At 34.1% G+C, this 25,783-nt stretch overlaps 4 protein-coding genes across 7 annotated transcripts; 3 read left to right on the top strand and 1 right to left on the bottom strand.

Moving 5' to 3' along the window:
- Positions 1-734: 734 nt before the first annotated feature.
- LOC118263880 (potassium channel subfamily K member 18) lies at positions 735-15,505 on the top strand. 4 transcript variants are annotated; one of them, XM_050705323.1, is made up of 9 exons: positions 735-947; positions 3,037-3,282; positions 9,155-9,328; positions 9,760-9,883; positions 10,046-10,204; positions 10,278-10,478; positions 10,564-10,784; positions 11,434-11,487; positions 13,075-15,505. In XM_050705323.1, the coding sequence occupies exons 2-9, from the start codon at positions 3,130-3,132 to the stop codon at positions 13,237-13,239; spliced, it is 1,251 nt and encodes a 416-aa protein (XP_050561280.1). In that variant the 5' UTR covers positions 735-947; positions 3,037-3,129; the 3' UTR covers positions 13,240-15,505. The 4 variants fall into 4 exon arrangements, 3 of the variants coding, with proteins under 3 accessions (XP_050561280.1, XP_035431982.1, XP_050561281.1); XM_035576089.2 differs by lacking the exon at positions 11,434-11,487; XM_050705324.1 differs by lacking the exons at positions 735-947; positions 3,037-3,282 and adding an exon at positions 8,888-9,031.
- LOC118263881 (cAMP-dependent protein kinase catalytic subunit alpha-like) lies at positions 3,410-4,852 on the bottom strand. Its single transcript, XM_035576092.2, has one exon. It carries the CDS (start codon positions 4,655-4,657, stop codon positions 3,575-3,577), a length of 1,083 nt encoding a protein of 360 aa, XP_035431985.1. The 5' UTR covers positions 4,658-4,852; the 3' UTR covers positions 3,410-3,574.
- LOC118263577 (cAMP-dependent protein kinase catalytic subunit 1-like) lies at positions 5,341-6,594 on the top strand. The gene has a single exon (XM_035575648.2). The coding sequence runs from the start codon at positions 5,458-5,460 to the stop codon at positions 6,499-6,501; it is 1,044 nt and encodes a 347-aa protein (XP_035431541.1). The 5' UTR covers positions 5,341-5,457; the 3' UTR covers positions 6,502-6,594.
- Positions 15,506-21,035: 5,530 nt separating the features above from the next.
- LOC118263776 (odorant receptor 4-like) lies at positions 21,036-25,643 on the top strand. Its single transcript, XM_035575945.2, has 7 exons — positions 21,036-21,627; positions 22,623-22,824; positions 23,654-23,750; positions 23,820-23,924; positions 24,321-24,409; positions 25,378-25,444; positions 25,523-25,643. Exons 1-7 carry the CDS (start codon positions 21,036-21,038, stop codon positions 25,574-25,576), a joined length of 1,206 nt encoding a protein of 401 aa, XP_035431838.1. The 3' UTR covers positions 25,577-25,643.
- Positions 25,644-25,783: the final 140 nt, after the last annotated feature.

Genomic DNA, 25,783 nt, shown 5'->3' with positions numbered 1-25,783 from the left:
GTATCTACACTAATGTGCAAACTTTGACAGACTCATCAGAGAGTTGATTAGACCACAATCAGGGCAGTACCGACCGACCACACTTTTTTTACGAATCTTCATGTACATACCTAACTACTATTCATATTTGTCCCTATAAATTCCGACATGCAATAGCGCCTACCAGGAAACATCACGAAATATTAATGAGGTGCGTTTTACATCAGACCAAACGATCAGGCGCTTGCGTTTAGATTAATAGGCCGCGGTGGTCGTGGCCTTGTCGTCTTAATTAGTGAGATATCATCTAATACTATTTATTAAGGCCCTAACATTAAGCTGTAACTTTTAAGGAAGTCTTATACTTCTATTGCAACGTTGGCTTTTGATTTGTTTATTTAAATTAAACGGGGTACGCTATAATTAAGTAGTACCTACCTACCTATTCAGGTACCTATTTCATGTGATTAGTTTTAATTACCTAACATTATATGTATGCGTACTATTTATAAAGAGTACTTACATTAACCACTAAACAACTAAAATATCTAAAACAATAGTCAACGTTTGTATTGTTCATAAACACTTTTGTTTTACTCTAAATGAACCGTATTTTCACCAGTTATTTTATTTTATTTTCAGCGACCATTAAAACAGTTATTCACTAAAACCTTTCAGCCAGGCTTTAAGCAACACGATATGGAGCGCTGAAAGCCATCCTGTGTGCACTCGTCAGTTTCAGAGACGTGAAAGCTTGGACGTTTTCAGTTATTCGCGAGTCGTAGGCGAGCGAGCATGTTCGCCGATCCCGCGGTGTTCTACAAAACATCGCTCGGAACTTCCTAACTTTGTGACAACTTGTGATTGTGAACTATTGACACTGACTTGTAAATAAGTTTTCAAAATTAATTAGTTTTGTTGTATAATCGTAAATAAATCATATGGGAAGGATACACGAATAAACTTGCGTAAGTAAGGATATTAATCATCCGATTTATCGATGAAGGCATCACTTTTTTTTCTAACATAGGAACGCACGTTTATCAAACATATTTTTTCTTCTCGTTGGGATAATCGTGTTTTGTATATAAGCGAAATTTTCTTTTGTATAAAATAAAGAGAGTATTAACGATAAACATCAAGCCGCTCGCCCATTTTCATGGCATTACCTAGACGCCGGAAAATCTGGTTCCACTTATGTAACTCTACGGCATTGCAGGTTGTTTTTTAACCCGGTTTTTGAACTTTACGAGTTGAGTTTTATATTAGAAATAGATAAGTTTGAATAAATTAATATTATAATGTATTTAAAAAATAAAATAATTTATTTAACATTCAATCGATAAATTACTATTATTACTGATCAATATAATTATTTAAATGTCTCTTTATTATCCCTATGCATGATAGTACCTAATTACTCACTTTATAAAATAAGTCATCATAAGAACTGGCTTAGGAATACCTACCTACTGAGGTAGACATTCCTATAATAGTCTAATTATCCTTCTTAATCAAGTTTCTAGTTAATTTACAAGGAAACTCCGTAAAGTCTATCGCTAACTCAATCTTTACTGACACTTGATGGCTCTGTGGTTCTCTTTATTTGTAGCTACATTAACTCTACTACCTGTTCTATTTATCACCGTCCATTTGAGGTTAAAGATAAAGGTTTAAACCCGTCTCAGACTGTATCGAAGTAGTTTATAAAAGTCGACTATATATAGATACAAAACTAAAATACATTTTGGTATATGAATCTGCAGCTCCAGTAGCTATGGAATTAAATTTGAAATGAGTTATTTTTATTTTACTTTTGTCATGAAAGAGAAAGATTTGAAAGCATTTAAAGTATTATTTTCTTTAAAATAATACTCTTGGCAGCTACCTGGATTCTTTAGTCAGACTTGCCAAATTGCACCAAGTACATTATTTCACCTTCAGGTGCTTTCAACAAGGAAATTAGTATCTAGTCGGTATAACTGTCAGGGTTCACTTTTCGAATTAATATTTTGAGTTTAGATACAATTATATAGAAATAAGTATATAAAGTAACCTGTAAAATACGACCGGATCTGTATCCAATAATTAATACAGTCACGTAGTTCCATGATCCTGGGAATTTGTCAACATAATTCAATTTGTGGACACGTCCACTGCCATTTATTGTGGGATTAAGAAATATTTATTCTGTTGCCACTCCGGCCCTGTGGTGAAAATAGGACGGAATTTTCTTTTTCTTTACTTGTTTGCAAAGTACTCTAAAACCAATTAGATACTTTTTTTAAACTTACATCCGAGTACTCCGTGCTTTGAAAAGCCTATTTCCATACACAATTTGTTTTTTTTTTGTCTGGACGCCGGCAATAAAACGTTATCTTTTTGCTTTCTCATTACCACAATGGGTTTACTAGATGTCTGTCTCATAGCGCATACTCTAAGCAATATGCATGGTGTTTCAAATTCTCCTTTTATTAGAACATCCAGGTTCGTTCCTAACTTGGTCAGTAAGTTATTGGCAGATCGCCAAATGGGTCCTTTAGTTTCTACAACTCGAGTATACAAAATCAATAGCTAAGGATTACATTGACTTTGAAAACATTACAAATCAAGACTTTTCAACGATTCTAACAAAAATTTAAGACCCAGAACTTCTGGTCACACCGACTACAATTTGTTCAATATTTGAGTAGGGTTTGACAAAAAGAGTTCTTTGTCAATTACTTTTTAAAATCTAATACTGCAGTGCGACAAATAAATATTTTGTACAAGAATTGGTTTTATCTTTTAATTTGGGTAATTACAATGTATAGTTAATTTTGTTCTTTTTTATTTGTATATAGAGGTGATGGTATTGTTTATTTTTACAGTTACGTTAGGCCTATCATTGTGTCTTTTTACAAAATTAGGTACGTCTATACATGCAAAATAGTCATTGAGTAAAGACTCTCGAAAAGATTAAAACATTATTTTTTGCAATAGTAAATAAGTAGTCATCAGTAACAAAAAAATAATAATTAAAAAATTATAACGATTAATATTTATTTATTTCGACAGTTCCACAAAATGGACGATAAGACCAGTGATTGAACCCAAAACGCGAGCAAGAAATGGTGTTGTTATTAGTGAAAGTGAAAAGGACCTGACAATATGTGCAAAAACGTGAAGAGTGTGTCATGGGAGACGGAGACCCTGATGGGTACTCCCCCCAAGTCCAAGTGGGGGAGCTTCGAGCCCAGGGCGGCGCTGTCCCATGTGGGCCTCTTCGTAGCTCTCATGTTGTACACCGGCGGCGGAGGGTTGGTAAGTTCTATTCACTTATCCATGATAAGATATTTTTTTATCTTAGTTACCAACAATAAATAAAACACTAATTTTAAATTAAATTAATCTTATATTTAAAAACAAAGGTTGTCTCGATGAATGTTAAGACATAAATATATTGTCTTATTTATTAATCTAATAAATACGTATACATTATTTGCTAAGTTTTAACTTAGCTACTTAACTTAAAACACCATTATGTACTTAAAGTAAATTATGTCCTTATTGTCTTAAAGTGCTGTATAGAAATAACATTCTGTGCGTTAAAACATTAAAAATCTATAAACTCCTCCTCAAAAAGATTTACAGGACTTTCTTTAAGTTTTTCTTCTTCAAATTGATCGAAATTTCCCGTATCACCGGGAGATTTCACTTTAGGAATAAACGGTGGGCGTATTCTACTATTTAAGAGGTTATCCCAATCAACTTCTTTGAACCATTTGTGATTCTTGAAATCCAAAACACCATCTTTAAGAACCCCGTATCGCCTCGTTACATCGACTTGAAGAGTGTGTCCGATCAGATCCTTCAGTTCAGTTGTAAAGTGACCCGGACATCTATATTTCCCAGCTACAATTTTCTCATATATTCTCATAGGATCTGAAGCAAAGAACGGTGGATGACCAGCAGTCATTTCAAACAATAGAATGCCAAGTGACCACCAGTCTACTGACATCCCATAACCCTTACTAAGAATAATCTCAGGTGCCAGATATTCTGGAGTGCCACAGAGTGTCCATGTTCGGCCCCGTATCAATTTGCAGAATCCGAAATCGGTAATTTTGATGTATCCTGTTCTATCGATCAAAATGTTTTCTGGTTTCAAATCACGATATACCAGTTCACATGAATGTAGATACTCTAAAGCGAGAACTACTTGAGCGCCATAAAACTTAGAAGAAGTTTCCTCGAATTTCCCCATTTTACGGAGGTGAGTAAACATTTCTCCACCGACTATGAATGGTAAAACAAAGTATACATACACATTGTCCTTAAAATAATATTTCATATAAACAACAAACGGAAAGTTGAGTCCGCACAAAATTTTCTTCTCGTAAAAACTATGTTCAATTTGTTTTAATTTAACTATTTTTTCTTTTTCTAATGCTTTCATCGCGTAGTATTTCCCAGTGGTTGCGTGTTTCACGAGATACACTACTCCGAAAGCTCCTGTGCCAAGGACTTTATATCTTTCAAAGTCGGACAACTTGGCATTGCTTTCAGATTTTTCGTTCCATGAATCTATAAAGTCTTGATGAAGCTTACGTAAATAAAGTGAGTACTGTTCTTGTTTAGCTCGCGGGTACCCACCCTGATGGTCCGGCGAGAAAGTATAACTCCCTTCCTCGGCCATCTCGTTTCCGCCTTCCCCTATGCCGAACAGTTTGAATAAGTTATTGACCAATTAACTAATAAATGTAAGTACCAGTTGAACACTGGTACATTTATAGCTATTTAAAACTGGACACGTAAAACGGGTGAACAGAAAATATTTTTAAGGCAAACAATAACTATTTCAATGACACTGTAATAACAAATGAAGAGATAGGTTTTTCTGTGAAATATTTTAGGTGAATGACATAACTACGACTCGAAGGAGTATATAGTGACTTTTGAATGAAAGGTCAGTTAAAGAAAGTGTAAACACAAGTTCCAAGTGCAGTGTAGTGTAGGAAGAATTCTTCCAATGTTATAATGTATATTATTTTAAAATGCAATAAATTAATTACAGAATCACAAATCTTTACACGGTGTGTGTGGTTTTGTATACTATTATTATAACTTTCTAAAATTACCATTAAACGAGGTAGTTTTTACGCTTTTTTTACTGCTGTATGTTTAAATGAATGACAAAAAGGTTCTACGAAAACTGACCGTTCATTTTTTATTGACATTACGTCCTCTTTTTTTTATGTGCTTGTTACGAATTATTTTGTTAAAAGACAAAAAAGTTTCTAATCAATCATCAGTTATTATTCCACTATATTTCGTAGGTTATCTGTTATCTCTGTTATAGACAGTTATAGACAACGTCATACATAGTAACGTATTTGCCATAATTGTACGTATGTTTACAAATATTTTAATTTTCGAGGTGATTTAGTTATTTAGACAGTTTTTTTAAATGGAATTTTTAATTTTGTGTAAAGAGGTATGCCTAAATATTTACCACAACAGCAGGACGATTACAAACGGTATTTAGATGTGCTTAAAGACGAGTTTGCAAAAAAATTCAGTGAGCCTCCTACAGCAACTAAGACACCTGACGACTACGACACGATCAAAGCCATTGGTAATGGAGCATACGGTGAAGTATACCTAGTAAGAGACAAATGTACGTTCGACTACCACGCGATGAAAGTTGTTGATAAAGGAGTCGTGGTTGAGAGGAAGCATGTAAAGCACTTGATACTTGAGAAAGAAATTCTACGGTGTGTGAAGTTTCCATTCATTGTAAGCTTAGACTATGCTTTTAAAGATAATATGTATCTATATTTTATCTCGCCCTTTATTTCTGGTGGAGAAATGTTCACTTATTTACAAAAATATGGAAGCTTTTCTGAAAGCGTAGCAATATTCTATATTGCTCAATTAGTTTTGGCACTGGAATATCTACATTATTGTCATATAATTCACAGAGATATAAAACCGGAAAATATATTAATAGACACAACTGGATACATTAAGCTCTGTGATTTCGGATTTTGTAAAATAATAAAGAAAAAAACATGGACACTATGTGGGACTCCTGAATATTTAGCACCGGAGATCATTATGTCCAGGGGGTATAATTTTGCAGTCGACTGGTGGGCGGTTGGTATTTTGATTTTTGAAATGATTGTCGGCAATCCGCCGTTTTTTGCGTCAGATCCTAGTAAACTTTATGAGAAGGTATTGGATGGTCAATATAAATGTCCAAAAACAATGAGCCAGGACTGCAAAAGTATCCTTAAGGGCTTTCTTCAAGTGGATCCAACAAGACGTTTAGGGATTCAAAAAGATGGAGCTTACGAAGTTAAAATCCACCCCTGGTTTAAAGACATGGATTGGCCAAATCTGTTAAACCAGAAAGTGTCTCCACCGTTTGTACCAGACCCACAGGGTCCTGGTGAGACTGACAACTTCCCCGACATAGTTCAAACCAAGCTCCAAAAAGTCGACACATGTCTTTTTTCAGAGGAATTTAAAGACTTTTGAAAGTTGTGTATGATAAATCGTTACAGTTATATTATAGTGTTAACAAGACTTAAGTTTCTCAATTGTTTAATAAATCATAGGTATTTGCATTAAGCAAAAAGTAAAATGTAGATCATTCAGTGTTATGTATACCTACATTTCCATAGAATACGATTATTATTATCCACATTAGCAAAGATTTTTATTTTCTTCAGATTCAGCCTGCTAATCATATATTAATATAATTAAATTGTTTATAATAGTTAACTTTAGCATTTCTGTAGCATGATGCTCATACAAACAATAATTGCAAAGTAATATTGATTTGAATCATACCTACCCTTTAGCTTCTAGATTACGAAGACCTATTGAATACACATTTACTACATAGGGCATTGGTAGTGTGGTCGAAGCATAGCAGATAATATTATCTTGAAACGTACAGTATGTATAAAAGTTCCATGAGGAACCGACATAAACGCCTTTAGGGATTTAGAAGTTTCTTTTTTTTATGGAATAGTGGCCCAACGAGCATAACGTGTCACCTGATGGTAAGCGATCAGCGCCACTCATGGACACCCGCAATACCAGAGGAGTCACAGGTGCCGACCTTTTAAAATGGAATACGCTCTTTTTTTGAACATTTGAAGGTCGTATCGGTTTGGAAATACCGCCGACGACAGCTCATTCCCCAGTTTTTGTTCGAAACGCACAAAGTTTCGAACAAACTGGGTTCCGAAAGTAAAACTTGCCTTGTTTAAGAATTATCAGAAAGCCTTTGATTCAATCGAATCCTAGACCTGAACACCTTTCTTAGCCATCTCAATACCATTTCCCAACTGGTGGGTCTTAAAATTAGCACCGACAAGACGAAAATCACGTCAAATGTCCAAGTTGCACCTGTATCGGCTATTATTGGGAATGATATCCGAATTCATACTTAAGGATGGCCCTTTGCCTAGGGCAGTTTATCCAGCTTGGTAAGTTCTAAGAGGTCACCCGAAAAATCCAACTTGGATGGGCAGCATTCGAAGTTACTGTACCTAGCGTGGGCAGATTTCCAACTAGGTGTATCGACGACATAGTCAGAGTCGCAGGGAACCATGGATACGGGTGGCGAAAATTAAAAATGGTGGTAAAAATCACTAGACCAACGACTAAAAATACTGTCTTTTATACAAATCGATATCACATGTTTAAAGTCTATACACAAAAATCAAAATGATGTTTTCAAGCAAGTAGGAGAAACACATATATTCCATGTCTATGGCGAGAATTCTTTAATAGTAAATCATTATTGACATATTATTTATGATAGATGTATGGTAATCTTGTTAATTCTTATTGTAGCAAGGTCAAAACCAAAATCTATAATGAAAGGTGATAAAACATCGCGAACGGCAATATTTGAAGAAGACTACGACCAAGAACAGCAAGCGTGCCATTCAAAAATTTTGGATGTATTAAAACTTGAATTTGAAAAGAAGCTTCATATTCGCACGTTTTGTAGGAAGTCAATAATAGATTTCGATATTGTAAAAACTATTGGTGAAGGATCATTCTCAGTAATGTATTTAGTTCGTGATACCAACAATTTTCAATACTATGCGCTAAAAGCGATTGATAAAAGATTGATAGTCCAGAAAAATTGCATAAAACAATTGTATATGGAAAAAAATATCTTACAGAGCATAAGATTTCCATTTCTAATGAGTATGCATTATAGCTTTAAAGATAATGTGTATATTTACTTTTTGTTACCTTATCAACCAGGTGGAGAAATTTATAGTATATTAAAGAGGGTTGGATGTGTATCAGAAGATTTGATGAAATTTTATGCAGCTCAATTGGTTTTAGCGTTGGAATATCTTCACATTTGCAATGTGATACACAGGAATGTTAAACCTGAGAATATTGTAATTAGTGGGAATGGATATATCAAGTTAACAGATTTTGGTTTTTCTAAAATAATTAAAACTAGAACGTGGACGATTTGTGGGACTCCTGAATATTTGGCACCAGAAATGATATTATCTAAAGGGTACTCATTTCCCGTGGACTGGTGGGCACTTGGAGTGCTTATTTATGAAATGTGTACCGGCTACCCGCCCTTTTGTAGCGCAAATCCTATTACAATGTATGAAAAGATTGTTGAAGGCAAATTTAAAACACCACCGACTATGTCTAATGAGTGTAAATGTTTAGTGAGACAGCTCTTACAAGTTGAGCCCACTGCACGTCTGTGTCCACACCCGTCGAAGGTTTATGAAATAAAATCCAACGCTTGGTTTGCTGACATTAAGTGGCGTGCACTCCTTCATCAGAAAATAGAACCACTTTATAAGCCCATAATTAAAAAACCTGGAGATACCAGTAATTTTGGAGATTTACCAAAAAAAATGCTTGCTAGTTCTCCAAATTGCCTTTATCAGGATGAATTTATAGACTTTTAGAATTAAATTAAAGAAACAATAAGAATCTAAGAATACTAAAGTATTTTTATGTCTTAATACAGAAGGTGAAAGTTTTTATGTATTCTAAATAATTAAAGGTTGGTTTATTGATATTTCACTCCCATATTACTGGACCAGATTTAGATACAAAAAAATATATTTCCTTAAACAAATATATCTTTAAAATCGGCGTATTATTAATGAGTTCTATTTTTAATCAGGTATTTCGAGCTCTGGAGTATCCAGCTGAAATGGCCAAGCAAGAGTTTCACAGAGAGCGACTGCTTACAGAGAGATGGAACTTAATACGTTTCGTGTCTGAACGCAGCAATAATGGCACTGATATTGATGGCAATGACAAATTGCTCAGCGAACATTTAGCTGTATATGAGAGGGTAAGTAAAGGATTAAAGGAATAAAATAATTTCAATGTATTAGTTTATATTATTTTATATGGGCCTATGAAGCCTGAAATAAATAAATAAATAAAAAGAATAAAAATAAAATTAAACGGTTGAAAGGCTAATTGATCAAAGCGACATTTGTTTGCGAGATTGAGTTACATACATATTCGGATTCAGCGTTTTTTTTCTCTCCATCGAAGGATATATAACTCATATAGCCTTTCAACCGTCGAATATTTATTTTGTAAGCAAAAATAAACTTAAATTTCCAAAAAATATAGTTTATTTTTGTTTATCCCAAGCAAATCAGCAAAAAATATTGTTCCCAAATATTCATATAATAAATAGTACTGCTATTTAGACGCTTAATAAGTAAGTAAGTCGCTTAATATATAATTATGTATTATTTATTATTTTATAAGGTGCTGGAAGAAGCATCCTCGAGTGGATTGGCACTGGAAGTTGAGAACAATTTTCCTCCGGTTGAAGAAAAATGGAGTATACTGCAAGCTGTGTTCTTTTCTTCGACTGTGCTCACCACTATAGGTGTGTACGAAGATGTAAGCATAATATTTTTGGCATTGAATCAGGATTTATTTATCTCTAATTATTTTTGTTTTCGAACCGTATAAGCTTTAGGAATTACATTTATAAAATTATATTAATAATACGTATAAGTACAGTTTTCAACAAGTATTATTTTTTTAGGATATGGTAACATAGTTCCAGAGACCTTTTGGGGGAGATTGTTTTGTATCGCCTATGCACTTATTGGAATACCCCTGACATTGACTGTTATTGCGGACTTGGGTCGTGTATTTGCTACACTTGTTTCAATAATAGCTAAGCAACTGCCTGCGATGCCCAGTAAGTATATAGACATTGAATTTTTTTGGATATTCCCATTTGAGCAATTTTACTAATCGTTTGTTAATTTCAGAGTGTTGTAGTCGAGTTTCTGAAGCCAATCCTGCTGGGCAAAGATCATTATATGCCCTGGGAGCTGTTGGCTTTTTATTCCTGTATTTATCGGCGGGTGCAGGCCTATTTAAAATGTGGGAAGATGACTGGACTTTCTACGATGGATTTTATTTTTGCTTCATCACTATGACCACCATTGGATTTGGTGATATCGTCCCTAGTAAGTTAACTTATGAGATTATTATTAAGATAAACGTCGAGTAATAGATTTGGAGATTTTTTAAATCCTCTTCTGTTTTTCCCAGAAAGGCCAAAGTACATGTTGATATGTACGGTTTACATTTTAATCGGTTTGGCACTGACTTCAACGATTATCGAGCTGGTGCGGCGGCAGTATGCCAGATCTTGGCAGCAACTTCGGGCGCTTTCCGGCCCGTTGGCAGACACGCTACGAAGGCTGGGTGACGCCGGCCGAGGGGTGGATGTCTCTGCACTGCACAGCGATCTTCGCAAAGTACTTACAGTGGTAAGTAGCTATTTATGTTCACTTTGACGCGAATGGGGTCACCGTATCCTAAGTTATTTGAATGCTGGTGTACAGGATTGCATTAAAATGCATTCAACCATCGAATCCGTACCGGGAGATCAGAGGTTTGTGTTGACAGATGTTCGTCGATAGCATAAACATTCCGCACTACTTGCGCGACGCCGTGATTGATGCCTTGTTTAAAGAAGCCAGAAAGTACTCGCACGTGTGATGTGTAAACATTAAAGCAGTCGTAGCGAAGATATTTAATATAATAAATATGTCAGTTTAAGAATATATTTTAAGAATTTTCAATGATTCAATTCTAAAGATGTTTTGCAAACCAGGTAATGTATAAGTTTTCAAAAGCTTGTGATTCACTGATTGTGTGTCATATTTATTTAGGTCGGATCCATCCTTTGGTTTTTCCGTATTTGTCGATTGTGGATATATTTTTTGTTATATTTATGTTTTAAATATGTATGTGTTGTTCTTGGTTCATGTCTATACACTATATATTGTAGTGATGTCTGTTAGTAACGTAAACCGAAGGATGGTTAGATTGTATAATGTACAAGCTCTTGTTAACACTGAAGTAAATATGTATAGAGGATATTTTGGTTCACTAAGTAGGTATAATATTTTACAGAAAAGCTATACCGGTCCCGATACTATGGTAAAACCTCGGACCTCACCTCCCAAGGTATTTTGCCAGATCTCAAACAAAGTAATTATGTTTCTGGCTTTTGGGATCACTCACATTAAAATTTTACATTAAACTCTTTATTTTGCAGCTTACAAAATTTTCGCCGTTTACCACCACGTCATTATACGGAACACAAAGCAAGGCACAATTTACATAATGTCATACGCCAGGATCATAATCTTAAAATAATTTTATTTTTTTAGGTATTTTGAAGCTGATGTTTATTATATACCAGTGCTGTTTGTATAAGCGAATCAATCGAAGCATCGCTAGTAATGTTTTGTATAGCTTGCCTAATACCACATCGAGGCCGCTTCAATGTCGCAAGATACACCCTTTTAGCTTTAGTGCCCTATAAAATTCACGTCTCGTGCAGTAATGCTTGCCTTATTTTCTAATGCTTTTACATTGCGGGAAAAGGTATAGGTACATTACTTGTGTCGAGGAATTTAATCAGGCGTTTTCAATTCAACCTAAAAACTACAATATTTTTTTGATAAAATAAGTAATAGATGTTCTTAAAATACCTATGCTTGGTTCTTGGTTCTGGGTTTTCAAAATAATATGAATTTGTAAATAAAATGTATGCTGTCTATACTGGTGTGGTATAAAATTCAGTATCGAATTTTACAATCCACAAGATGAATGTCTTATCGTGTTTTTATAGTTTCCGATCTAGTGGCCATAAAACTTGGAACTATTATAAAAGTGCGTCAGCGTTGCGAGTTGCGACCTTCATTCCAAAGATCTGACGTTTCGTCGTTGTTGACTGATTTTGTTTTCCAACTTGTTACGGGTTTCTCTTTCACACGTAGTTCCACTTGATAGAATAAATTACATTGATGTTTGTTCAGAAAACTCTTTAAGTATATTTATTTCTAGAGCAGAAACTCCTTTAGTTTGCACATAGAAGGTTTTACGTAGTACTGTACTGTACCTATATTATAGCAAAGTAGTTGTAAAATTGTATTCGCAAGTTCCTCGTTGGTTAAATGCGGCTAATAAAATACATAAAGCTTTCATGCTACAGATGCGGTTACTTACATTGTAGACACATAAATCTTTGCGGTACACGAATAGTATTGTAGTCATAAAATTGCTTGTGATGCACCAATATGCGAATTAAATGTTTAGATAGGTATTTTACTTGCATTATTCTTGTTCATACCTAACTATGGTGAAATAGGTTTATGTAAATTAAGATATTCAAATTATAGAAGGTTACTGGTTGTACAGTTTTTAGAAACATTGTAAGAAACATTGATATAAAGAGTGTTACGTCCGTCCGTTAATTAAAAAAAACAATTTAAAGTTCTCACCCAGTTCACTTTGCCTCTCTTGATATGCCACGAAAGAACTAAAAACAGAAAATCATTTGTATACGGTAACAAATGAAGGCCCGCCGTCAAGTTATTTTCTTTTAGTGCCAATTAAGCTTGCTCTTTGAATTTTTTGTACGGAAGAGTTGCCAAGTCAAATTGTGAACTTTTATTTTAGCTCTGCTGCTTCTAAAAACATTATTATACTAGCTTAAATAGTGTATTTGATGCTGTGATTAGTCTGAATTTAATAACTTTGTTATAGGTGACTATGCCACGGCTAAGCAGCAATGGTGGGAGTGCTCTCTCTGACAAAAGAAGACTGGAGTGGGAGGCCGCAGTGGACGCTGTCATCAGAGACATCACAGCCCCCATCCCTACTCAGAAACCTCCTATAGTTCAAATTGTTATCTACGAATCGTCAGTTTAGACTAAATGGAAATTAGAAAGTAAAAATCAATATAGACATCAATGACACAAGCTCAATTGCCGACACATTACTACTGTAATGCTTTTATTATTGCCACTGCTGACGCCATAATTTCCATTTATAATACGAGCCTTGATCACGGCCGCTCTCGTTCCGCGTGATATTTAGACATTACGCGTCAAAGTTCAAGGTTAGTTACCCTTGTTGGTCGAATTAAAGCACCTAATACAAAATCGCTGAAATACCGCCTTGTTATGATTATTGTTAGGGCAGCTATAATGAGAAAACTCTTAAGCATGTGGATTTGTTTGCGTGCCAACATCACAAAAAGAAGTGTTTATAATCATCGGAATTTTGACGTTTTTTGTTATGACTGGATGCTTTATTGTCTAGACAAGTGTGATGAATTTATTTATTTTATAGGCTACTCTCAGTAATGGTTGAGCGAGTGGTTTGTATCATTATCTAAAACATTTTACAATGTATTCACGTCTTTGAATGTGTCGCAGAAATAAATGGCGCGTCTCGTTGCACTGTCGTGTGTCGTGTCGGAAGTGTACCGATCGTTAACGTGATACATTACACCTACGGACAATAAAGCTTGTATAAACAAATGTTACTCGAAAACTAAACGACGATATAGTTTCGTGTAAAGTTAAGATTTTCATAGAATTATGAAGTATCTGAATTGTAATTTATAGACTAACCAGAAGATTGGTCACTTGGAGATGTACTAGTTAACATGAATTGACTAATTTTGGATAATAGCGTGGTTTCACGAATTCTAGCTGCAAAAAACTATCTAAAGCAGCGATTAGTCGCCGGATTTCGTTGAAATTATATGCTATTGTAAATATATGAATACAAGCTTCTCAAGTGGCGATTCATTGTACACAGACTATCATATACTTAGTTATATTTTTAAATAGTTATTAATTTAGTTTTACATGAGCGTTTGTTATAGTTATTTATTTTGAAGGATAATTAATTTTAGGTATATTTATTTTTAAATACGTGCAATATTTTTAATTTAGAATATTTAGTTTATTGTTATTTATGTTGTGAGAAAAAAAGGATAAATATTTAGAAAAAGTCACATATAATTAGTTTGGATTTCACATTCGTTTATCCAATTAATAAGGGAAGTGGAAAATCTTTTGGAAAATGTCTGCAAAATATGAGAATACATAAAGCTAAGGGGAAGGCCGTGAGGTAACTCTACAGGGTAGGAGTTAAAGTTTGTATCAGACCAAGTATACAAGGAGTAGGTAATAGTGATAGGAACGAAAACGTCACGTATTTAGGTGAGTACCATTATTACTTACATTATTAAATTTAGGCAATCTATTAGATTTAATAGTAAAATTAGTTAACTAAGCACAGTCTGAAACTATCATGCAATATGTCGTGTGTCTCGAAACCAAATTGAAAAGGACCTAAATATTCATTAGTATTATTTCATTATACTAATATTGCGTTTATCTCTCATAACAGGCACCTACCTATGTGAAATTAGATTTAAGTATTTATTTAATAAGTATTTAACAATTAGAATTTTTAATATCTTTATGAAATTGTATTAGGTATATAAATGCCCTTTCAAATGCAGACTAAGAGAGCACTAGTATAAGTATTTCATCACGAATACATTTGTTGAATACATTAATTAAAAATACCGATTTACTTCTTAGCAGCGTGCTCGGACGCGGCTCATGAAGAAGAGTCCCGCTGTGACCTGAAACTAAAAGTCTTTTTTATATGTTACATGAGTAAACCGGTATTTTTAAATAATTTAGCATGTCTCACGGTGGTTTGTTGAATACAGTTGTTTCATTTGCGGTGATGGCATTAACTGAGTTTTCATTATCTTAATGATGCTAGTTCATGCCAAGCAAAACGCTAGAAGCCGGTATTAAATGTGCTCTTTGCTCATTGGATAAATGGAATGATTATATGAATATTGAATATACGTGTGTGTTATGAACAGAAGGCCGCTTTTCTAAATCAAATAATCCAATCATTTGAAAAGACATTAATTGTTTAAAATTTGACACATGGCAACATTAATGTAGCTCTATCTTATATCACATCCTGTAATAGTGTAAGCAGTTTGGCAGATGTTGTAATTTCAAGTTTATGCCTGCCTAAACTTGTCTGTATTTAATGACAAAGCAACGTCAATTTTTTAATGCAATTTCTTACTTTAATACAAAACTATATGATGAACTGAAGCTGAAATTAAGTAAATAAATTGTTTATTAATTTATTTGCGTGTTTCATTGTGTTTTATTTACTGTCCTACTATTAGCTAACTAGCTTATTTAGCTATTCTACTGCGGTCGAAACAACTGGCTTATGTCTGTTTGGCTCGATGGCTGGATGTTTCATTCAGGCCATCTGTTGACGGATGAAATAATTGTTATAAGAACCTAGTTGCTATTAGACTGGTAGCTTATGTTCGCTTGGTTTGAACTGGAGCTTCAGGGACAAAGAGAAGCATCTATAATAATTTTATCAGGTATGGTTATTCATGGAAAATGATACATATTTTGTGGCCTTGCCTCGGGCGAACATGGCTTGTTTACTTAGGTACTGTCACTTGAGGACACTATTTACTTGCCTTGCTCCAATTCAGTGAAGTGAACAACGTTGAAGAATTCAAACATTCTCCATGTAGAAATCATGAAACTCTTCGTGCTACGTGCCGGTAATATTGTGTTCTGGAGAACAGGAGTCAAGTAGGAAGCACCACTTTTTAAATCTTCATGTCTTAATGTACCGTTTTTCTCATGAACTGGTATTAGTAATGGATTATTTTCACTTACAAGACCGAGAAGAATCAATAAAGGAACGATTAAATGGTATTCCATTGAAGTCGATCGTTCGTTTTCGTATCGCCCACTTCTCGGACATCCGAACAATAAATCTTATTATACGAAAGCATTAGTTACAAGTCATTAATAAAGTCTAATGCGAACCACATGTATTGAAACTATTCGACGATTCAGAACTATTTTTATTCTTTCTGGTGTTGAACCATTTTGTATTAAGTTACTGAATGTCTAAAGACTTTTTGTTACTTAATTGTAATACCTATTTGTTGGTTTCTTAAGCCTTGGACTACTCGAACCTTAATGAAAAATAACTAGCTGATTCAACTTCGAGTTTCGGGTTATGTGGTAATTAAGATTGTATTTTCCGCTCACTGAAGTGAGTTCGAAACCTAGCAAGTAGGTACCTAGCAATGTAAATATTTTCGAGTTATAATGTACTTTCAAGGATTAATAAGACATCAATGACCAGTGATATTCGGTAAAAGAAAACATAGTGAGGAAACTAGAACTTCTACTTTCTAATTTTATTATAAGTTTTAAATTGCCAACCTGTCTTGAGCAAACGTGGTAATTAATTAATGCTCAAACCGTCTCCTTGTGAGAAGTGGCTGTTGCTGAGCAGTGAGCAGTGTACATGTAAGTATAGACTGTTGATGTGATGTGAAGTGCAGTGTAATGACGTTACGGGGCAGAGAGTGGAAATTATTTTCGTTATTTCATAAATTGAGCTTGAATTTATAAACCACTAGCAAACCCGGCGAACTCCGTTTCGCTACCGCTTTTCTCTTGAATATTTCCTGAATTTTCTTTGCTATAAACCTGATGGAGCCCGAGACCTTTCCAACGGGTAACGGGTTCGATTTCCGCACGGAGCAACTCTTTGTGTGATCCACAAATTGTTGTTTCGGGTCTGGGTGTCATGTGCATGTTAACTTGTATGTTTGTAAACGCACCCAGCGACACAGGAGAAAATCCTAATGTGGGGCAACGTTTTTTGCAAAAAAAGAAAAATAAAAATGTAATGACGTTACGGGGCAGAGAGTGGAAATTATTTTCGTTATTTCAGAAATTGAACGTGAATTTAAAACCATTAGTCTAGTGAAGCATCATCATGTAATCATAGTTAGATGAAATATATCCATCTGTTTGTGTTACACTCTAATTTATGTTTGAAACATTTCTTTACTCTTTATCGAGTTGCGTCGATAGCTCGCTATTATTATACTGTTCGAAATCAAAGCAACTTGTTAATAATCGCGTTCTTTATAGAGCTCTTAGCATTGAGATACTAAAGAACACTTGTGTTTTATCGGCATTATAATTCATAATGTTTATTATGTTTTTTGCAGCACCAGTTCATAAAGTAAAACGTATAACGATGTAGCTAGTTTTATTTATTAGATATAACCCTATTGTTTAGGTACCGGCAACCTTTTTATGAGGCTATTTGAATTTATTTAAACCAATGCTTTTATGAGGCAACACGTATTACTTATAATTTATCGCAAGATTTAAGTATGATTTAGCGTGTGTTTTAAAGGTAAGTTAAAAAACAATGTTGAGTTTTATATAGAATTCAATTATTTCGAAAAATAGCCATGTCTTTTTTTGTCTCAAAAGGTTTGCCGAAGCAATTTGAGTTTGTCACACCATTTCACACAAATCTTTACTTGAAACTAAAGTATGATCTTAACTATCAACCGTAAGTGTAATATATATGAAGGTATCTATGTATATCCCGATATAAAACAATCAAAACAAAAATAGTTCACTTTCAGCGGCTGCATTATTCACGATAGCGACCTAATTATTATCGGTAGACAAAACAAAACCAGAGGATTATTTTTATTGACTTAAGATATTGGCAATTATGTGTCATGGGCAGTCTTCTTTGTTTTACATGTTGTCAGACGAGAACTCCAGACTAAGATATTTTAAGGAATAAAATCCTTCTCAGAATAATTTTATTATACAGGTAATCACATCACAACATAACAAAACCAACGAGAATCACCGAGAACCTACGAGAATCACCGAGAACCTACAAGAATTACCGAGAACCTACGAGAATCACCGAGAACCTACGAGAATCAACAAAAAAATCAACGAGGCTGGTGCAGAGCGCGCACCGCCTGTCAGTGATGGCACGTGTCGGCGCAACCACATCAACTAATCAGAGAAAGTAGAATAAGTTTGGTTAATTCACTTGATTGTCCTGAAAATCAGTTTATTAATCATCAGTTGATTATTTTAAGTTTAATACGATGTAAAATTAACGTTATCATTGTAATTTCAATACTTAACCTAAAACTTGTAAGCACGTGCTCGTGCGCCGAGTCCTATAAATACGCCCGCACTGTAGGCAATCGAGGCAGTTGCACTCCGATCGCCGTACAGTACGGACCTCTCTGGGAGTTGAATAAACTAAGTATACAGTGCTCGTGAAGTTTTTCTAAGTCCCAAAATGGGTGACCATCGTGAGAACAACAACTGTGACGTCAGCAATGATGACGTCACACTTTTTCAAAACACCACGTAGATTTCTCCTTCGTCATATATATTTTAAATAATTTATTGCAAATCGATCTAGACTTTGATGTCTTACACATAATTGTAGACTTTGTAAAAACCCGAAATATCGTTTGATTTTGTTCGTACAAATTTGAAATGTTAATTGTTGTTTAAAGAAGAAAATTTCAAAAGCAAATGAGTCAGTTTCCTTTGGAACTAAATTAATATTGATGTCTACTTTGTTTTTGACATCGGACATGACAGTTTTTGTAGAAATTCAAGACCGATTCGCCAGCCAAAAATTGACGAAGCGTCGAGTGTCGTGTTACATAGAGCGTTTGGTATGTAAATAATTTACTAGCTCACAACAATAGAATTTGAACTTTAGACTTGTAAGAAATAGAATAATTTTAGCTTGAAAATAAAATTAAAGTATCGATGTAGTTTTGGCTCGCGCGAAGTCACCGCCTCACGACAATGGACGAATCGTCTAAAGGAAACTTTGACAAGTTTGACTATGATAAATGATTTCCTTCTATTCATAGTGTTTTTATTTATACACGAATATAATTTCAAAGGTTTAATGACCAGCATTGTGATACAACGTATCGGTAATGTTACTGTGGAGAATTTTTTGGTGTCGTATACAAAGCATTAATAATTATTAATAGTAGCGAGAACTAAAACTGAAAGGATTACATAATAATTTACAATTTTACCAAGTTATATCCTTGAACATGTATCTCGTTATCTCGTGACAATAATTTTGACAAATGGAACGTGACCATTTCCACATTCTGTGGACTTCAGTTCAGAGGAGGGGTGTGACTGTATGACACAATTTGTCAAAACCACAATGCTCGCATTCAAATTTGATGTTATGGTTCACCGCCGCACCCTTGTGATTTGGTTGGTTTATGACCCCATTCTGCAAATGTGTCGATTTATGTTACTCTGTGACATTAGTGATATACTGCCGACATCTATGTTAAGTGAGCGATGGTTCGTGTTTACAGTTAAAATGTTCAACGTCGCAGGTGTAACATCAAAGTGTTTGGACTCAAAACAAGCAATCAACGCCATTGATATAACAATAGCAATGTGATTAACGACCAGAAGGTCTTCGTAGGATGAGTCGTAAAACGGAAAGAATTTCAAAAATGTTGAAATAGGCCGCTTGGCTATTATAGCTATAGATGTTATTTGCCATTAACCTGGAAAAATAGACTCAATCGTATCAAGCCAACTATCTATGTATATTGTTTTGTTTTAATTAATAATAATCTTAAAGTTAATGAACATAAGAATGTAAATGCCTAATTTTCTGGTGATCCTAATTGTTTTAAACACAAATCCATAGTATGCCAGTTTATACACGAATAATAAGTACGGTAGTTAAACTTTTTATTGCCTTAAACAATCGCTTAACCCATCATTACATTAATGGGTCTGTAATTATGAACTTACGCATAAAATATAATGAAGCCATTTGTCTTTAAATTGTTTATTAGCACCCGCTTGTATACAGGTGGATGTGATTTAAAAATATCTCGGCGTCAAATTACAAGGAATTTTTGACGTGTTTTAAATTCGTGGAATTTGCCTTTTAAAAATAAACATGATCTCGACATTTTTCAAGTGTTTTGTCTTTTAAGTTTTTCTTGTGTTTTGACCATAGTTCAAATGTTAGGTTCCCTGAAAAATTTTTGAGAAATGCTTAGAATTTTTGTATACCATATATCATGATCTCGCTTTGTATGATCTTTCCGTATATTTAACAGCCAGTTTATACTGTTTTTTATACTATTAATACAAGGAGGTCTCAGGAGAATAATAAAATAATTATTAAAAAGTTTACTTTAGCGTCCAAATGTTGATTAAATATGAATTGAAAAATCTTCATGAAATTTGCTACGGTCAAGTATAAGATACCAAAGTAATTTGTCACATAGTAAAATATGTTAGAGATATCGATACTCTGAAATTCGGTCGTATTTCTCTGTCATACGTTGTTTATCATCTTTGAAGAGTAACAGCTGTGGTCCCATCTTTCCTAATACATGACATGTCATTTTGACGGATACATCTAAAATAGAGAGGGTCAAGGTGAATTGGTGGGTAATTCCTACTCCTATTTAGGTCTTTTCTCTCCATTTATTATTCGCGAATTTATAATAATCCATCCAATTTACGTAAATTATCATAGGTTTTTTTCCTTGGCATATGATCAAAACAGTTGTTTTAACATGTTTTAAACACCATCTATTTGTCAGTTGATTGTAACATGATTAGGTACGTATTTTAATTTGTTTGGGGTAATTATAAAAAGACAAAGTTTTGTATATTTCCAATCAGATTGTCGTGTTCTAGACTATAGCGAGCTATTGCTGAGAAATACCAAATTGCATATATAAATCTAAACCAGTGGACAGTTATTAATAGGTGTTAAATATGTTGGAGTTCGAAGGCTATTTTAAAAGAATAAACAAATTTTGGAAATTAATCGGTTTGAGTATAGACTACGATGATAATAATACACCGATGGTACAAAGATTACGGAAACATTGGATGTGTTTCATCAACTTTTTGTCATTCAACATTTTAGTTATGGGTGAAGTGACGTGGGTGATTCGAGGTTTGATGTATGGAGTTACATTGTGGGAAATTACTTACATAATACCCTGTCTTTCACTATGTTATCTTGGAAACTTCAAAGTTTACTTTATACTTCGTCAGATGCATCATGTTAGTGATTTGGTCAAGACCTTAAGACGTTTACATGGTTCTATTAAGGAGAGCGACGAAGAAATGAAAGATGAAGCGAAAAAATGGCTGCTGTTTTTGATCACAACGTCAAATTTAACTCTGGTGCTATTTATCTCAGGTGCAGCAGAATTTGCCGTGTCGCCATTTGTGATCAGTGGTTCACATTATTACTCCACTGGTGAATTTAAACTCGTTTTACCTTTCATAGTATGGTACCCTTTTGATCCGTATGATGTAAGAATTTGGCCTTTTGCATACTTTTATCAACTATGGGCAGGTGAGTTTGGAAAACTATTATACATATTATTTACGATTATACTTACATGAAATAGTATATGTATTTTTGGCAATTTAATAATCCTAAATGGATTTTGAACATTATTTGTAAGCTATAAATAATTTGAGCTCCTATACAGAAATAAGCTATTATTTCTGTCTTTGTTTTTTTATAGACAGAAATAGTAGTTTATTTCTGCCTTTGTGTAATAATAGCAAAATTTTATATTCACTTAGAAAAGTTACATGTCTATACATCAGAAAAATTAAGTTTAGTTAAAATAAACGGTATAGCCTGCCAATTTAATATCCGATCCGATTTGAAATAAACATTAAGATATGTATGAACGAGATAAATCGAACGCAAACATTGTAATTTCGTAGAATAATGCACGAACTTGGAAATTCCATTTAGAATAATATTTACACTTCTCTCGCGATGATTGCATTTCGATCGTATGATCAGTGGTTTATATGAGGTGCCATAATGGTGGATTTATAGCGAAACCGCGACCTCATATAAATCCTACAGCTTTGTTATTGGCACCCGTTGCACATGAAAGTGTTGAAATGATCTACGAGCGAGGAAAATTGTTAACATATAACATGTTATTAATAACCTACTTATATGTAAGAACTTTATTCTTTGAATCTTGCAAATGATTGCGCTCTCATTCTGGAATAAAAAGTAAAGATGAAGGCAAGTTATTGATAAACAAAAATTGGCAACCATTTTATTTATCTGTACTCATTTTTAGTGTGTGAATGCGTTGATTGAGCATTTCATTTTTTTAAACCTTTGTGCTGTGGAATCATATTCATACTATTGATGGTAGGTTGGTGATTAGGTTGACAGAATTAATGAGATATTTAAATATCTCACAAACACACACAACTATTATCTTATCTTATAAGATGGTAAACTTTTCTAAGTGGAGAAGGCTCATAGTCCAGCAGTACATAAATAATGAATATAGAGCTAATATTTTTTTATAGCGTGGGTGGCAGCATTCTCTGTCTACGGCTCCGACTGTTTCTTCTTTACATGCTGTACTTTCATACAAATTCAATTTCTGAAACTGCAACGTGACATGGCAAGGCTAGTTAAAGATGTTACCAGGGATCGGGAAGACGGGACAAGGAATACATTTAAAGCAGATCTGATAGAGATTGTCAATAAACACAGGGAGGTTATGCGGTATGTGTCTTGTCATTTTGAAAATGTACTCTAAGATTATGTCACTAAAATTCCTTTTTCTTTGGTAGATAAGTTTTGAAAAAAGAAATAATTTACAATGCCATTCGAATGTACTATCTATTGCTATGGGAATTTAGTATCAACGTTCTATATTGCAAAGTCCCAAAAATTAAAAAATACAGATATTTACAGTTTGCACATAAAATAAAGACTTATTTTCGAGACACTATGGAACGTTGCCAAAACGGATCAGAAGTTCGTCGCCACTTTTGTTAATTTATTTATTTTGTCCAAAAGTTTTTTAACTCTCTTCTTCTTTGTTTTTGCTTTGGATTTTATAGCACAGACTGCAATATTCATTGACCTAATTTATTATCGTTTACTACTAACTTTGTACCTCCGACTTTGCCCGCACTGGCATAAAAAATAGTGTCACAATTGCTAATATAGGTCATGGACATGGTATATACTTTTTACAAAAACACCTACATTTTCTTAGCTTTCATATTATAAGGTTTAGTGTGCTTATTACAACATAGGTAAGACATTAGAATCAAACAATGAAAAAGATAGTGAAATACTGAAGTTGCAAGTTTATTTTTAATTAAATGTTACACTTTCTACCCGAATGGTTATCATTCCCTTAAAATGTTTAAATTTAAAATATGGAAAATAAATTTAAAATTGTGTTCTAATAACAAATGACCCTGTATATGCGCTAAAATGTTATCAAATTACGTTTAGTAGTTTTCGTGAGCAACAAACACATCTTCTACTGTTGTTTTTGTTATAGCAGTAGGTTGTAAAACATGTACAATTTTTATTACAGTTGCGTGGATTTATTAGAGACGATTTTCTCTAAATGCTCTCTTATCAACGTTATGACCAGCTCTTTAATCATTTGTGCTGCGGGTTTCAATTTGATGGTAAAATTTCTAATATTCGTTAGTAATTTCAGTTTTATAGACACTTTAATGTCAACCATTTTGTTCCAGGTTATCAAAACCCTCATTCTAGTGGCTCCATTCGCCGCATTTCTCACATTTGGTTTCAGCCAAACATTTTGCCACTGCTACTATGGGGATAATATAATGAGATCTGTAAGTTTTTTTATGGAACACGTTTCGTCAATCTTTTACCGGCGTAAACGAGCAGATGTATCACCTGATGGTAAGCAATCGCCGCCGCCCATGGACACTTGAAACACCAGAAATTCGTTGCGTTACAAATGCGTTGACGGCATTTTGGGGGTTAGGAATTTAAGGGTTATTGGGGAATCGGGGATTGGGAAGATTAGGAAGGGTGAAATCGGGCCTCCAGTAACCTCACTCACACAACGCAAGCGTTGTTTCACGTCGGTTTTCGGTGAGGCCGTGGTATTACTCCGGTCGAGCAGGCCCATTCGTGCCGAAGCATGGCTCTCCCACACTTAAAAAGTATGCTTAACTCATATCGTTTGTTCTAGTTTCTGTGGTAATGTATTGTTATTCTTCCAGAGTATGGGTGTAGGCGATGCTGTTTACAACAGTCGTTGGTATGAAACAGGAGCGGCCGAGAGAAAATATCTCTTGATTGTTTTACTTCGGTTTGTATAACATTATAAGAGGTTTTAGAGTTACGTGATTAAAGGTGAAATATAAATTTTTATTACGTGAGCATCGATGGCAAACACGTTCTTAGGGTAATTGATATACTTACAATAGTTATTTAAAACTCATGTGGAAATGTTTCCGTTCTACAAAATTATTTTTTTTTTTTTTTTTTTTAATAAAACTTTGCCCCACATTAGGATTTTCTCCTGTGTCGTGGGTGCGTTTACAAACATACAAGTTCATATACACATGACACCCAGACCCGAAACAACAATTTGTGGATCACACAAAGAGTTGCTCCGTGCGGGAATCGAACCCGCTACCCGTTGCGCGGCAGCCAGTTGCCCAGCCACCGCACCAACCGTGCAGTCAAAATAAATGCTTTGTAGATATACCTAATGACACGAAAATGTAACAGTGTGCTTATTACTAATGAAATTGTAATATATCACAAAGTTCAATGGTGAAATTCGACTGTAATAGTAATTTTACAATAAATGAGGTTTTATGAGATATCACTGTGAATAGTGATTAGCAGGTTGAGAACTAGAATTGACGTTATCCGACGTAGCTAATCGCTTTCCTACGGATTTGTCATTCAAATTAAACCTTGCGAAGCGTGGGTGTCATCGTTCACCCTCAGTTGGGATTGGTATTATTAGGATTTTATTGGGACATTTTCGGTGACCTTCTAGAAATGTCCTGAATGAAATTCCAGAATACTTATTACTTACCTCTATTCTGCAGGCGTTTCAGAAAGGTTATCTACTTAATTGAATTTATTGCTGTTTAAAATAATGCTATCTTATTTCATTTTATCTTAGGACTAGCTAAAAAGCTGTAAGTTTCATCGATGCTTGCATAATCAAAGACTAGGTATTTTCCAGGATTTATGACTATAGATTTGTGTGTGGCTAAATCAAATTTCTTTATTTTTGTACAATTGGTGATTTGCTTTCAGATCCCAAAAGCCGTGCAGATTAACAGCCTATGGTTTTACTGATATTAATTTAAGGGCATATACTCGAGTAAGATACATTTAACTTTGAACTATAATTTCATTTAAATTATTCTTTTTTTAATAATTACTTTCATTTCAATTTCAGATTCTGAGTACATCGTGGTCGTATTTCGCTCTTCTGCAACAAATGTATAGTTGAATTGTAGCAGCAATAAAAAATATCATATTCATGAAAAGAATGTTAAAGCTATCATTCATAAATCGTAGTCTTAGCTATACCATTAAACTCAAGCGGTCGAAATAGGATATTATAATAATTAACACTTGCTTGTGTGTATTAGACATTTTACAAAATGGCACATAGAAACTAAGAAAACAAATATAATTATGCATCTACGTTTTAATT

This window comes from Spodoptera frugiperda, chromosome 27, assembly GCF_023101765.2.
Source record: "Spodoptera frugiperda isolate SF20-4 chromosome 27, AGI-APGP_CSIRO_Sfru_2.0, whole genome shotgun sequence".
Classification (NCBI taxonomy): Eukaryota; Metazoa; Arthropoda; class Insecta; order Lepidoptera; family Noctuidae; genus Spodoptera; species Spodoptera frugiperda.
This window is presented reverse-complemented; position numbering and strand designations above follow the sequence as displayed.

What these genes read in the sequence shown, in the direction of transcription:
- LOC118263880 (XM_050705323.1), top strand. Translation starts at nt 3,130, where the DNA reads ATGTGCAAAAACGTGAAGAGTGTGTCATGGGAGACGGAGACCCTGATG. An exon ending in ACACCGGCGGCGGAGGGTTG is followed by an intron (nt 3,283 to 9,154) that starts GTAAGTTCTATT and finishes ATTTTTAATCAG; the next exon opens with GTATTTCGAGCTCTGGAGTA. An exon ending in GACTGTGCTCACCACTATAG is followed by an intron (nt 9,884 to 10,045) that starts GTGTGTACGAAG and finishes TTATTTTTTTAG; the next exon opens with GATATGGTAACATAGTTCCA.
- LOC118263881 (XM_035576092.2), bottom strand. Translation starts at nt 4,657, where the DNA reads ATGGCCGAGGAAGGGAGTTATACTTTCTCGCCGGACCATCAGGGTGGG.
- LOC118263577 (XM_035575648.2), top strand. Translation starts at nt 5,458, where the DNA reads ATGCCTAAATATTTACCACAACAGCAGGACGATTACAAACGGTATTTA.
- LOC118263776 (XM_035575945.2), top strand. Translation starts at nt 21,036, where the DNA reads ATGTTGGAGTTCGAAGGCTATTTTAAAAGAATAAACAAATTTTGGAAA. An exon ending in AAACACAGGGAGGTTATGCG is followed by an intron (nt 22,825 to 23,653) that starts GTATGTGTCTTG and finishes TTTTTATTACAG; the next exon opens with TTGCGTGGATTTATTAGAGA. An exon ending in CTGCGGGTTTCAATTTGATG is followed by an intron (nt 23,751 to 23,819) that starts GTAAAATTTCTA and finishes ATTTTGTTCCAG; the next exon opens with GTTATCAAAACCCTCATTCT.